Source organism: Poromitra crassiceps, assembly GCF_964638095.1.
Source record: "Poromitra crassiceps genome assembly, chromosome: 6".
Classification (NCBI taxonomy): Eukaryota; Metazoa; Chordata; class Actinopteri; order Beryciformes; family Melamphaidae; genus Poromitra; species Poromitra crassiceps.
Genome location: NC_139627.1, coordinates 45351452 through 45363951, shown reverse-complemented (window position 1 = coordinate 45363951; position 12500 = coordinate 45351452). Strand labels below are relative to the sequence as shown.

Sequence of the window (12500 nt, the reverse complement as noted above, 5' to 3'; positions counted from 1 at the left end):
GCTGCATGCGACGTATTCATAGTATTCCCATGACGTTACACAAGCATTTTCCTACCAATATGACGCTACAATACACACAGCTCATTGGCTGGTTATGTCACTTGATTGTAATCACCTGTTAATTGATTACAATCACCTGCTATTTTCCTACCAAGATGGCCGTGTGGTGATGTAACAGAATACTATCAATAGACGTAGGCCCTCAGAAATGGGCATGTTAACGTTTTTGTTTTTTTCAATGTTCCAAATGCTTACACTACTCTCTTAGGCAGGTTTGATTTGGGAAGTTTTGTAACAGTGCTGATTCGAGGGATGTATGCGGTTTAAGCGGTGGGGGTCTTAACTGCTGTGCCATCTACAGAGGGGGCTCTGTCATCTGGAAAGTCTATGTTCTGGTTTACCCAGAGTACCTTCGCATTAAGATTAACGGTACCACTCCCTGTCTGCCACTTCGAACTTTGCAAGGACTAAAACTGCCCTCCCAAGTGCAGTCCTACGTCCAAAATGCTGACTGGTGGAGATAAGGATGATGTCATATCTGAGGTGCTTCTGGGAAACCTGGTCCTGTATTGTGTCCCAAGGCTTTTGAACACATGCCAGACTGCTCAAGAGCCATATAATCACCACGGCTGAAAAGTGGTGTGTAGCGTTGGCAAACATACCAGCCACAGACAGAATTAGCTAGCATGGTCTGTGGCTGCTGCTAATTTCCCACTGTGAGGAGTGTGACCGCAATGTTTACTGTGTGCTGAAGTTAAACAGGTGTTCAGCAAGATGAGCTCCTCTGCTGTGGGAACCTCCTATTGAGTGACCAATAATACTATTCCATCCTGCTCTAACAATCTAGAAGGCCCCACCTATTCTATTCTATTCTATTCTATTCTATTCTATTCTATTCTATTCTATTCTATTCTATTCTATTCTGACATTGTGCCTACTCTTCCAGGGCGGTGGGCAGCCCGCTGGTCATGGACCCCAACAGCATTTGCAGGAAGACGAAGCGTCTGGCGGGGAAGCAGGCGGAGCTGTGTCAGACGCAGCCGGAGATCGTCAATGAGGTGGCCAAAGGAGCCAGGCTGGGTGTCCGGGAGTGCCAGTACCAGTTCAGGTACCGCCGGTGGAACTGCACCAGCCACAACAAGTACTTTGGCAAAATACTGCAGCAAGGTGAGTGAGGGGTTTTCGGCCGGTTTCTGCTTTGATGATGATGATGATGATTGATTGATTGATTGATTGATTTTTATTTAGTACAAGAATATTACATAAAGTATGTAACAAAAAGTAGTACAAGGATAAAAACACAGACAGTTGTTCAACTGATTTCCACTGTGGTCCCAAGTGGGCTGATGATGATGATACAATTTAAGCGAATGTGGGCCCAGGTGCGTAAAGTGTGTGTGTGTGTGTGTGTGTGTGGGGGGGGGGGGGGTCAATGTGCGTGATGGGCGAGCTGGTCCCCTTGCTCGGATCAGACCCATTTTCAATCTCGGCCTGATCGTTTTTATGTCACCCACACACGTGAAAAGTTTTGACGCTATCAAGTCACCAAAATCTGTCCACAGACATGTAAACACGTGGTAAAGTACTCAAAACGGCTTCTGGTAGTGGTAGTTCCCGCTACAATAGGTGGCTCCAGGACCATGATCACACACGCACGCGACCATGATCACACACGCACGCACGCACGCAGACGCGCACACACACACACACACACACACACACACACACACACACACACACACACACACACACACACACACACACACACACACACACACACACACACACACACACACACAGGTGAAAACAATACCAGCCACATGCTGTCTGCGAATGGTAATCAATCCATGAAACCTGCTGCACAATCGCGATTGGCGAGGCAGACAGAAGCTGTATGAAGAGTATGTCTAGACAGCACAGCAAGCTACATTTAAACACACATGTGATGCACTATAAAGGAGGATTGGAACTGACCAAACCTGCCTCCACAGGCCATCCCAGTTGTGGGAATGGGACAAACTCATACTTACAGTAGATGATGAGTTTTTGTTAGACGGAATCAAACCAATTAAATAACCCTTTGAGAAGCGGTTGATGTAAGAGAGAACATGGTGCCAGTGTCTTCTGCGTGGTTCCCATGAGCATGCCTTCCAAAAAGCTTTGGTAGCGGTGTGAGTGTGGTTGTTAGAATTACGGCCACGCTTTTACAAAAAGTGTCACGTCCCATTCTTCAGCGGCGAGTAGCTTAGGATCTGAACCCATGACCTCACGACCGCAGCAGGGCGGCCTTACGCCAGCTTGAGGTCAGATCCTCCTCTGATGGCCGTCCAACAGACAAGGGCAGCTGTTGTGTTTCAGACCAGACATATTCACACTCGACTGACTCTCTCCTCTTCATCAGATGGTGCACGCTCGAAATGATCTTTTAAATTGCCTTTTCTCTTAACATCTCTCTGAAGATCTCTTAACATCTCCCTCCAGCTCTTTGAAGTCTGTAATAAAGCTAATGTCGGGTCACTGCTGGGTGCTTCACAATTACTGTGTTGGTTTTTCTGTTGTATGAGTAGGTTCATAGAGAGCTGTCTGTCTGTTCTTTGCGCGTGACTACAGAGGACCTTTATCTGCATCCTGAGAGTGCTGTGTTTTGTCAACAAACAGGGGAACATCCAATATTATATTATTAATTATATTTCATAATTAATATAATATAATATAATATAATATATTAATACACGTCGAAAGTCAAATATGTGTCACGCATGTGTTATTAAACCCAGCTTGGTTCTAATTGGTGGAAAACTCATTTATTGTGCTCATGTTAAAGTCACAATAAATTAAAAATTAATTTAAAAATGACCCCTCCCCCCCAATTTTCTTGTATTTTTAGACGAAAACCTTTCCTTTCTGGAAAAATGTATATTGTTAGTGGTTACTTCATGGTTTACCAGTAGTTCTACATAAAGATGTCAACATCACCTATTTTGAGCAGTATCCTTTTAAGCGGTGCAACCGCTTCTATAAGTGACTTTGTGTGTACTCAGATGTTACACTTGGTACATTGAAGGGCGGTCAAGATTTAGTGACGGAAGTGATGCCACTCGGGCAGTTGTGTGTGTGTGTGTGTGTGTGTGTGTGTTGTGTGTGTTGAATGCATTTTGTATTTGCTCAACTGTGATGTCACTTGAGAAACTGTGATCTAATCTTACGTCGCTTTCACATATAAGCTGTTTGGTCCGCTTTAACCGCGCCAGAGTTCGTTTCCTCGGATAGTGCGCTACGTTTGGGGTGGTGTGAAAGCGCAAACGAACTCTGTTGCGGAACAAACAAGCGAACTCTGGTCCGCTTGAAAAAGTGGGTCTCGGTTCGTTTGTGGTGTGAAAGCAAACCGAACCAAACACAAGAGCAAATATAGGAAAGGCAGTGCATCATGAGTAGAAGGCGGTAGAAGGAAGCAAAACACTGCAGCGCGCACACACACACACACACACACACACACACACACACACACGGGTCGGTGCGCAGTGCACCGCACTGCCTCGCTTGTCTCGTCTCATCTGCAGAAGGATGTTGGACCCAACAGCTTGCTGCCTCATCTGCTGCTCATATTAGGCGCATTCTTGTAAAATATTTATTTGATAGTAACACCAAAGTAAAACCAGAAATCCCAAGATCGCATAAAGGTGGTGTTTCTCTATGGGTTGGGTTTCGCGGATTTACTTGTGTGCAGTCAGCCCTCCAGGCAGGCAAGGCGTCAGAAGAGGAGAGATTTCCCCTCTATAATCTGTCGAATAGACGAGTGGCCGTTTCGACCATGTGACATTGTTCAGAAGGTTTGGTGCACTTAACAAATTGCTGTGTGAAAGTGAACCGGACCAAATGAAAAATGAAACAATGTTGCAACTTCACCCCCCCGAATCCACCAGCTTATATGTGAAAGCGACCTTAGTCACAATGTGTGATGGAGGTGATGTCAGTCGGGTGATTATGTGACCGCGGAGAGCGGAGGTTAATTTCTCAGTGGATTTATCATCTATAAAGGTAAAAAAAAAATTGCGGGCAACTTTCTTGAGAGCCCTAAATCCAAAAAGCTGTTGGAAAATACTTTTTCAATTGTTTGGCCTACAATGCTGCAAAGTAGTTTATGTTATATCACTGTAAGATTCATACCTTAAAAGCCACTCTCAGTCATTTAAATGGCAGAGATTTGCTTATTAAAAGGATCCCCATACCCATTAGCTGACATGTAGACGACAGCCGTTCCCAAACCCCTTCCCAGAGTGGGAAGTGCCCTTACCCCATCCTTTATCCTGGCTGTTACCACTTGCCCATTCATAGTCTGAGGTGTTGATGAGTTGCATGTTCGTTCGTGATTTAGACTTAAACTAATACCTAGTTCACACTATGTGCTCTTTTTCGAGCTCGGCGACAAGCCCTCGCTGATCAGAGGCAAATCACATTGGTTTGGCGCTCGCAAATCGGCGTTCGCTTGTTAAGTGTGAACTGTCCACAGACACGAGCGGGGAGCCCCTCCGAGCACTCACTCACCGAGCAGTCACAGAGGTCCGACGGATGTCTAGCCTGCTTGATATCTAGCCGTGTCGGGAGTGTGGTCAGGAGAGAAGAGCGTAGTGAGGCAGACACGGCCGGGGTGATGTGTGCTGGCTGCATGCAGCACGCTACAGACAGGCAAGTGGTCTGAATGAGGAGGTCATTCTCCAGGATTGGTACAAACTGTCCCACAACCAAAAGGTAAAAAGTTGCTATGCAAATCGTATATGTTTATTAAAATAATTATATTATCCATTCGAAACCCAAATAATATTTGAGATAGCCGTAAACTTAAAAACTCAGACTTAATAAATCTAACATTGGCACGTGAATCGATACTAGGTAGTACCGACATAATTCACAATGCCTTAAAGGTATTAAAGGAAGTTCGATACCCAGCCCTACCGGCAGCACACGGCTGAGATGAGCGCGGCTCCTTTCCCACTGCCGTCCTCCGACAGCAGGAAATTGACGCTACACTGAGGAGCGAGTTCGTTCACTGTCTGCTGCATGATGCGTGAGAAGTGTGGATGGAGTTTGTAGAGTGTCCCATCCACCCCTACAGTGATGTTCAGATGCTCCAGTCCACGGTTCTCTCTGATCTTATCCACCACAGCAGCCATTCCTGCTCCGCACAGCTGAGCCGCACGACGTGATACTGCTCCACACACCTCTTTGACGATGATGCTGTCATCACAGGTGCTGTCCAACCCGAGGCCTTGCAGAATGGATCTCACCTGCAGCAAAGCCAGCCTGTCATTCTCTATCTGTGAGAGGTACTTTGTCTCAAAGATGCCTCTGGTCTCTAAAGTTTCAGAGATCTGTCCTCTGAACAGGAAGCCTCTCTTGGTCAGATCTATCAGGATGTTCCGCACAATTTCGCCAAGATACATGCCACTGAGCATTTTCTCATATGTTTGTTTGCCTGGATTGAGGGAGAAGTCATCCATGGCGCGGTCGTACTCTGTCCTTATATCGTCAAGGCAACCGTTGTCTCCGAAAGCCCCCCACTCCATGTTGACGCACATGTCTCCTTCGTCTCCGTCGATCACCTCAATGTTCCTCATCTCCTCCATGTAACATGCATTAGTGCCAGTACCAGCGATGAGTCCGATCTCGCAGGTGTGCTCTTCGTAGGCGCAGGTCATCATGGTCCCCACTGTGTCGTTGACAAGGGCCACCACATCCAGTCCAAATTCCTCTCTCCTCTTAATCGCCTCCCTCAGCAGTCCCACCACATCTTCTCCCTCACAGTCTGTTGCTTTGAAGCCCTTGGTCCACGTCAGCAGGATACCATTGTCCAGGCCGGTCTGTCGGCAGGGGAAGGAGAAGGTGAAGCCCATAGGAAGACGAGTGCTCTTCATTCCCATGTAGTCCAGGAAGTCGCTGATACACTGCACTATATGGTCGAACAACTCTTCACCTGTGCCCTGCATCACTTCCAGAGGGATAGCGTAGATCTTGTGTTGCATCTCCACCGTTCTCCTTTCTCCAGAACGAAGCTTGACCAACAAAACTCTGAAATTGGTCCCTCCTAAATCCAGCGCCAGAAAGTCACCATCCTCTGTGCCGTCAGGTGTGCTTCGTACAAAGCTTGGCAGCATCTTGACAGTAGCAGAGTCCTGAGTGCTCTTCGACAGGCCCTTCTGCATCTCTATCCTCATTCGCTTCTTTACATCCAGCAGTTGTCCGGTCGTCAGGCGGAATTCTGACAGTGTCTGGTTTCTTTGACACGATTGGTCGGCCAGTCGGTAGGCCACGGCCGTCACCATGGCCGCACCCTTCCCACTGCCGCTCTCTGACAGGAGGAAGCGCACGTCACAGTCTGGCACCAGACGACGGACCATCGTATGGAGACGACGGGCATAATGTGGGTGCATCTTATAGAGAGATCCATCGATGCCTACGGTGGTTCGGAGCCGTGCCGATCCTTTGTTCTCCTTCAGCCTCGTTAGGATGCCACCCAGCGTAGCAGCTATGAGGTTGGCAGAGCGGCAGGACACGATGGCACACACATGCTGCACAGCGATACAGTCATCGCTCGATGGCTCCAAGCCAAGCTTGATCAGAATCTCTTTGGCTTTACTTAAGCCCTTCTGCTCTATAGCTGAGACATGCTTGGTCTCAATCCTCCCTCTAGCGAGCAGCTCAGGAGTGATCGTTCCCTCAAACAGCAGACGTTCTTTAGCCATCTCCACCAGGATAAGACGGACCAGCTCCCCCATGTACATGCCACTGACCATCTTCTCAAAGAGCTGTTTTCCGGGGTTGAGGGAGCCTCTGTCGATCTCTCTGTCAAAGTCCGTCCTGATCTCCTCCAGGCTGCCGTCGTCTCCGAAGGCTCCCCACTCAGTGTTCACACACATGCGGCCCTCGTCTCCCTCCACCAGGTCAATGTGCCGCATCTCCTCCATGTAGCACGCATTGGTACCCGTACCAACGATGATGCCCACTTCACAATGCAGGTCGTCAAAACCACAGGTCATCATGGTCCCCACTGTGTCATTCACTACTGCCACAATGTCAGCTTCATAGTCTCCTCGTTTCTTAATGGCCTTGTTGAGCAGCTGGACAACATCCATCCCCTGCACTCCAATGGCCTTAAAGCGCTTTGTCCATATTATCAGATAGCCCTCGTTTAGTTTGGTCTGCTGGCATGGGAAGGAGAAGGTAAATCCGACTGGCAGTTTCTTGTCTTTGATGTTGCGTTTCTCCATGAAGTCGCCGAGACACTCCGCCACATGGTCAAACAGTCTTGTTCCACTGCCGGTCATGATATCTTCCGGTGTGTCATAGATTTGACTCTCCATCTCAATGGTCTGTTTCTGATCATGGCTCACTTTGACACGAAGAATCCTGAATTCACTGCCTCCCAAATCCAATGCGATGAAGTCTCCCTTCTCTGAGCCGTCAGGGATTGAACGCACAAACGTTGGCAGCATCTTCAGCGTGGCCGTGCTGTTTGTGTCCCGCCCCAGTCCACTGGATAACTCCCTGAGGAACCGCTGCATGATGTCCAATAAGTTCTCATCAGAAAACCTCATGGGGTTCAGGTACTTACCAATCTTTTTAACCTGGTTATTCTGCTCATCTTTGAGTTCAACATTCATCCCGATCCTCCTTGCGCGCTCCGTATAGCATGATGTACCACAAGTATTGCCCATCTATTAACACGGGTCAGAGTCTGTTCTTTCAGTTTTACCGGATCTGCACAGTGTTTATGTAGCCTCAGTCAGAAAGGAATGATGACATCACTGATGACATCACAATTGCTCGAGTAACATCACTGATGACCTCACAATAGTTTGAGTGACATCAAGGATAGTCTCGGTTTCCAGACGTTTGGTGAGCGGCGCCAACAGCGCCACCTAACCACCAAACGTCTGGGAATTTACTGTTCCAAATTTGGTGCAGAGCCCGGCGAGAATGGCCGGCAGCAGACACGCCTACATTTATTATTAGAATTTTATTTGGTAGCGGCAATGCAATGTTTCATAGTTCCAATATAGAGCAAGACACTGATGTGCTGCAAAGAGAGTTTATACCTGTTGTTTATTTTATAATAATTTGTCCGACCCGGAAGTGGTCCGCTTGCTACTGTGAAGCGCTGTGAAGTCAGGAGGATTCAGCAGGCTCTGTAACGTTAGCCTCGGGAGTCGGGCTTATCGCTGGGGGAAAGACCTCTAGCCGCCGGGCCGGATGAAACACGTCCTATTAACAGGTTATGTTTGTTTCTAAGTGATTAACTAAGACGTCTTTAACGTCTTATCAGGAATGTGCCTCCACGCCAAAGACGTGTTTGACGTGTTTTTGTTTTTATTAGTGCAGCGCGTAGTTCAAAGACTTCCCCAGCCTGTGACATGGTATCAGGTCCCTGGCCTCAAAGACAAGCCGACAACACGTGAACAAACAACTACCGCAGCTGTTGTTTTGAAATTGAGCAGGAGGAAAGAACAGAAAACGGAGAAACGCTTCCTTGTGCAGAGAGGAGAAACGCCATTGAAACGCCCCTCGGCGCGCTGCATGAGCTGGTCGCCTTGCTGCAGGGCAGCGGACATGGATCAGTTGTTCGCGGTAGTCAAACCCGTGACCAACATGATCGATCCTGGTCCCTGGACCCCGTTCCTGTGTGCCAGCCCGAAAGAGACGAGACGGAGTCACACGCAGCGGGTCGGTCATGGAGGGGCGAAGCAGAAGGAGTCCAGGCAGTGAGAGGGAATGATAAATCCAACGGGAGAAAGTAATCCAGAGATGTGTTGATCAGGAATCAGGAAATGATCGATCAGTTTGACGGGTAATCCAGAGGGTGGTGAGGACGTGTTGAATAGCCGAGGGGAAAACGGGAACGATCAAACAGCAGGGAAGATAGGACAGGGAGACATGGACGAGGACGGGTGTACCAAAACAAAATAAACACACGAACAGCTAACAATAACGAAAAGTAAGGACGCGGGCAGAAGCGGCAGTCACAGCAGCAGACGCCAGCAGTACTCAGACCCGGAAACAACGTAACGAAGATAAAAGGGGGATCGTGTGTGTGTGTGTGTGTGTGTGTGTGTGTGTGTGTCTGTCTGTCTGTCTGTCTGTCTGTCTGTCTGTCTGTGTGTCTGTCTGTCTGTCTGTCTGTCTGTCTGTCTGTCTGCACACTCACTCACACTGAGTAAACTGTATTGTTGAATGTAAAAAAAGCACTTCATGTATATATATATATATATATATATATATTTTTGTCATTTGTGTCATAACGAATAATATTTACATGTCTGATGTCAATACAGTTCAAAATAAAAGAATTGAGAGCGAGTTCTGCCTGAGATTGTGTCCTTTACAAAAATTGCCTTTTCTCCTGTTTCTCTTCTCAGAGAGACCTTTTTGGTGAAAACAGGGTGTATATAAATGGCTATAAGTAGAGTACAGAACATGCTAAAAGCTCACTTTTTTTCCCCTGGTGAACCCAGAGACCTACATCTTCATTTTGAGGTATTGCAAATCACTTTGGTGCTAATAGATAATTTACTGTGGGTCTTGAAAGATGACCAACAATTATGAAAATCTTTGGCCTGAGCTAAATATTGGCAGTCCTAAACTGGCCATGAATGAGTTAATATGTTTCTCCGCAAACGTGGCGATGTTTTGCGAGACACCGGTTCTGCATGAGCGTCACTGCCCCCAGAAAGCAGGCCCGCCCACAACCCTCATGATTGGTTCTCCGATGCAAGGCTTTCAACAGCACCACCTAACGTTATGAAAATATTTAAATAGTAATATTCTCAGTCTTACACATCAGGGATAACATCACTGATGACATCACAATTGCGTGAGTGACATCACTGGTGAATCACAGTTACTCGAATGACATCACTGGTGATATCAATTCACACAGCCCGAACAATAAAAGCCCAACACACTTTCAGCCCAACACACCACACTTTCAGAATAAAAGCCCAACAAACACTTTACACAGCCCTTCACAGTGTGGCCGTTGCCTCTTCCCAGTGAGCATTTTTCGGTTGAAAAGACATTTAAAAAACATTTAGGGTCAACGTTGAAAAACGTGCAAGAAAGGTTCAAAAGTGAACGTTTTTTCACCCACTATTTGCAGACGTTGGTTCACATTTAGACCATATTTCACCAGGATCTTAATGTAAAAATGCAACGCCTCACACGGGATTTTAACCTCCATTCTCCCACTTTAAGGCCACAATGCTCTACAAACTGAGGTGTAAGTTCACTGAAAGCTTGTGATGTCATCAGTAGGGATGACATAGGGCATTGTAATCTCTGGAGACAGACTTTCGACTTCCGTCGAAAATCTGTTGGCAAGCTCCGTGAAAAGCCCAATAACAGCGCTTGCAGGGGGCAGGCTCGCTTGCTGTGCTTTACCTGATCAAAATGGAGCGGAAGTGACCGGTGTGTAAACTTACCATTTTCAATGTGTAGCAAGTTGCTGCTTGCTACTAGCAATGAGCTAGAGTTGCTATTGTTGTTTCATAGCGACACGCAGGGAGCAGAAAGGAAATCCATAAATGGTCAGAGCCGGTCATTTGGAGCCAATGGAAGAGCTTGCAGGGAGTGGAAAGGATAGCATGCGCAGTGAATAGCATGAACAGCAAATAGCATGAGCAGCAAATAGCAGGCAAGGCCATGCAGCAGCCGAGTTGTGGATGAGGCCACGTAGCGGCCGAGCTATGTGTGGGTTTCGGGGTCGATACCCAATTTTAAAAAAAATTGTTAAATGGTGTCTTTCTGGCGGTGGCGGTGGCGGTGTCCGTCATGATTTATGACAGAAATAATGAAAATGATGTCACGCAATTGGCCAACTGTGATGTCACTCAGGCAGTTGTGGTGTCATCAGTGATGTCACTCGAGCAACTGTGATCGTCTGTCTGTCTGTGGCAGTGGCGGTGTCCGTCACGATTTCATTTCCGTCACGATTTCACGATGTCATCAGTGATGTCACTCGAGCATTTGTCTTCTTCCTCTTCTTTAGTTAAAATTGGTTAAGTGGTTCGTTTGTAGCACGAAGAGGTGTCGGTTTTTGAATACCCGTGCAGTGATCTTGCGTCCCTGTGTGGGGACGCACAGAGTGGCTCCGTTAGGTCATCTGAAGGGGTGCTACTTTATACTGAAAGATTCAGCGCCATCACACCTAAAATGGCATAGCTGTGACTGAACACAATTTCTACTCACTTACTCACTCTCACTCACTCACTCATTCACACACACACACACACACACACACACACACACACACACACACACACACACACACACACACACACACACACACACACACACACACACAGTGATTGCATGCACTAGTGGTTTCTGAAAGCAGAGGTAGGGTAAGGGAAATAGCATTCAGAGTGCTGTGTCTTTGATTAGAAGAGGCACTGCATTCAAATAACTTTATTCATTTATTTAGTTCTCTCTCTCTCATAGCCTACATTTTCACTCAGAAAATATCCTGGACCATTACAATAAGGCTTATTGTAATGGTAATAAGCTTTAACGCTTTGAACGCCGAGTGAATCGGCGAGTGTTATCTTGATGATTACGGATTCCACTGCATGTTAAGAAGTGGCTTAAGTCTGTCTGCAGGCCGGGGCAGATCAGGAAGTCAAATGAAACGGTTTGCCGCAGCCACTTTGGCCATAACCACAAAATTACAAAATTACTTTCAAACAAACTGTTAGAATATAACGAGAGATGTTCGCGAGAGTAGAAAGCCCTCTGATGTAGCGAGGAAAGCCGTCCTTGTTTTGGGTCTGTTGCTAGGCAGAGCGAAACGGTTTACAGCAGCTGTAAACAGTTGCTAGGCAGAGCGAAAGGGTTTACGGCCATAGCAACAGACCCAAAACAGCTGTCCTCGCTACTTTCTGCTCTCGCGAACATCTCTCGTTATATTCTAACAGTTTGTTTGAAAGTAATTTTGTGGTTATGGCCGAAGTGGCTGCCGCAAACCGTTTAATTTCACTTCCTGATCTGCCCCGGCCCGCACACAGACTATACTCATCAAGACAACACTCGCCGATTCACTCGGCGTTCAAGCGAGACTACTCGGCGTTGGTCTCGTCTACTATTAGAGGTAAGATGTGAGGCATCGATATTACATTTAGACTGTTTAATAACAATCGAAAATCTTGCTCGTAGCTGCTTTAACTAAAGACCAGCTTTTCCTTCCCCTTCTTTCATTTGAGATTACGACACCAGCAGTGTTTCTCTGACGGGAGGGCGGGCGGCAAACAGAGAAGAAAAGACAGAAAGATAGATTGAGAGAGAGAGAGAGAGAGAGAGAGAGAGAGAGAGAGAGGGCAAGAATCTACCAGCAGAAGAGAGACTCGCAATTAATCATAAATTCCTGCCTGTCTATAAGTGAGGCCAAAGTGCTTCTCTGTTTTGAAGCCTTCGCCCTCAATTACCTGGATCCCTCACTTAATGGCTGTTTGTCA

General features: G+C 47.0%; 1 protein-coding gene and 1 pseudogene across 2 annotated transcripts in view; one reads left to right on the top strand and one right to left on the bottom strand.

Annotated features, from left to right (window-relative positions):
* The window catches only part of wnt6b (wingless-type MMTV integration site family, member 6b), a gene marked incomplete at both ends in the record, with an annotated part of 51154 nt that overhangs the window by 23665 nt on the left and 14989 nt on the right, over positions 1–12500 (top strand). Inside the window, one exon of the mRNA XM_083638889.1 lies at positions 947–1167. Coding sequence (XP_083495015.1) covers positions 947–1167 — 221 coding nt within the window. The remainder of the gene's footprint in view (positions 1–946; positions 1168–12500) is intronic.
* On the bottom strand, positions 4950–7643 carry LOC310778457 (hexokinase-1 pseudogene; annotated as a pseudogene). Its single transcript has one exon. The product of its transcript is annotated as a hexokinase-1 pseudogene (transcript).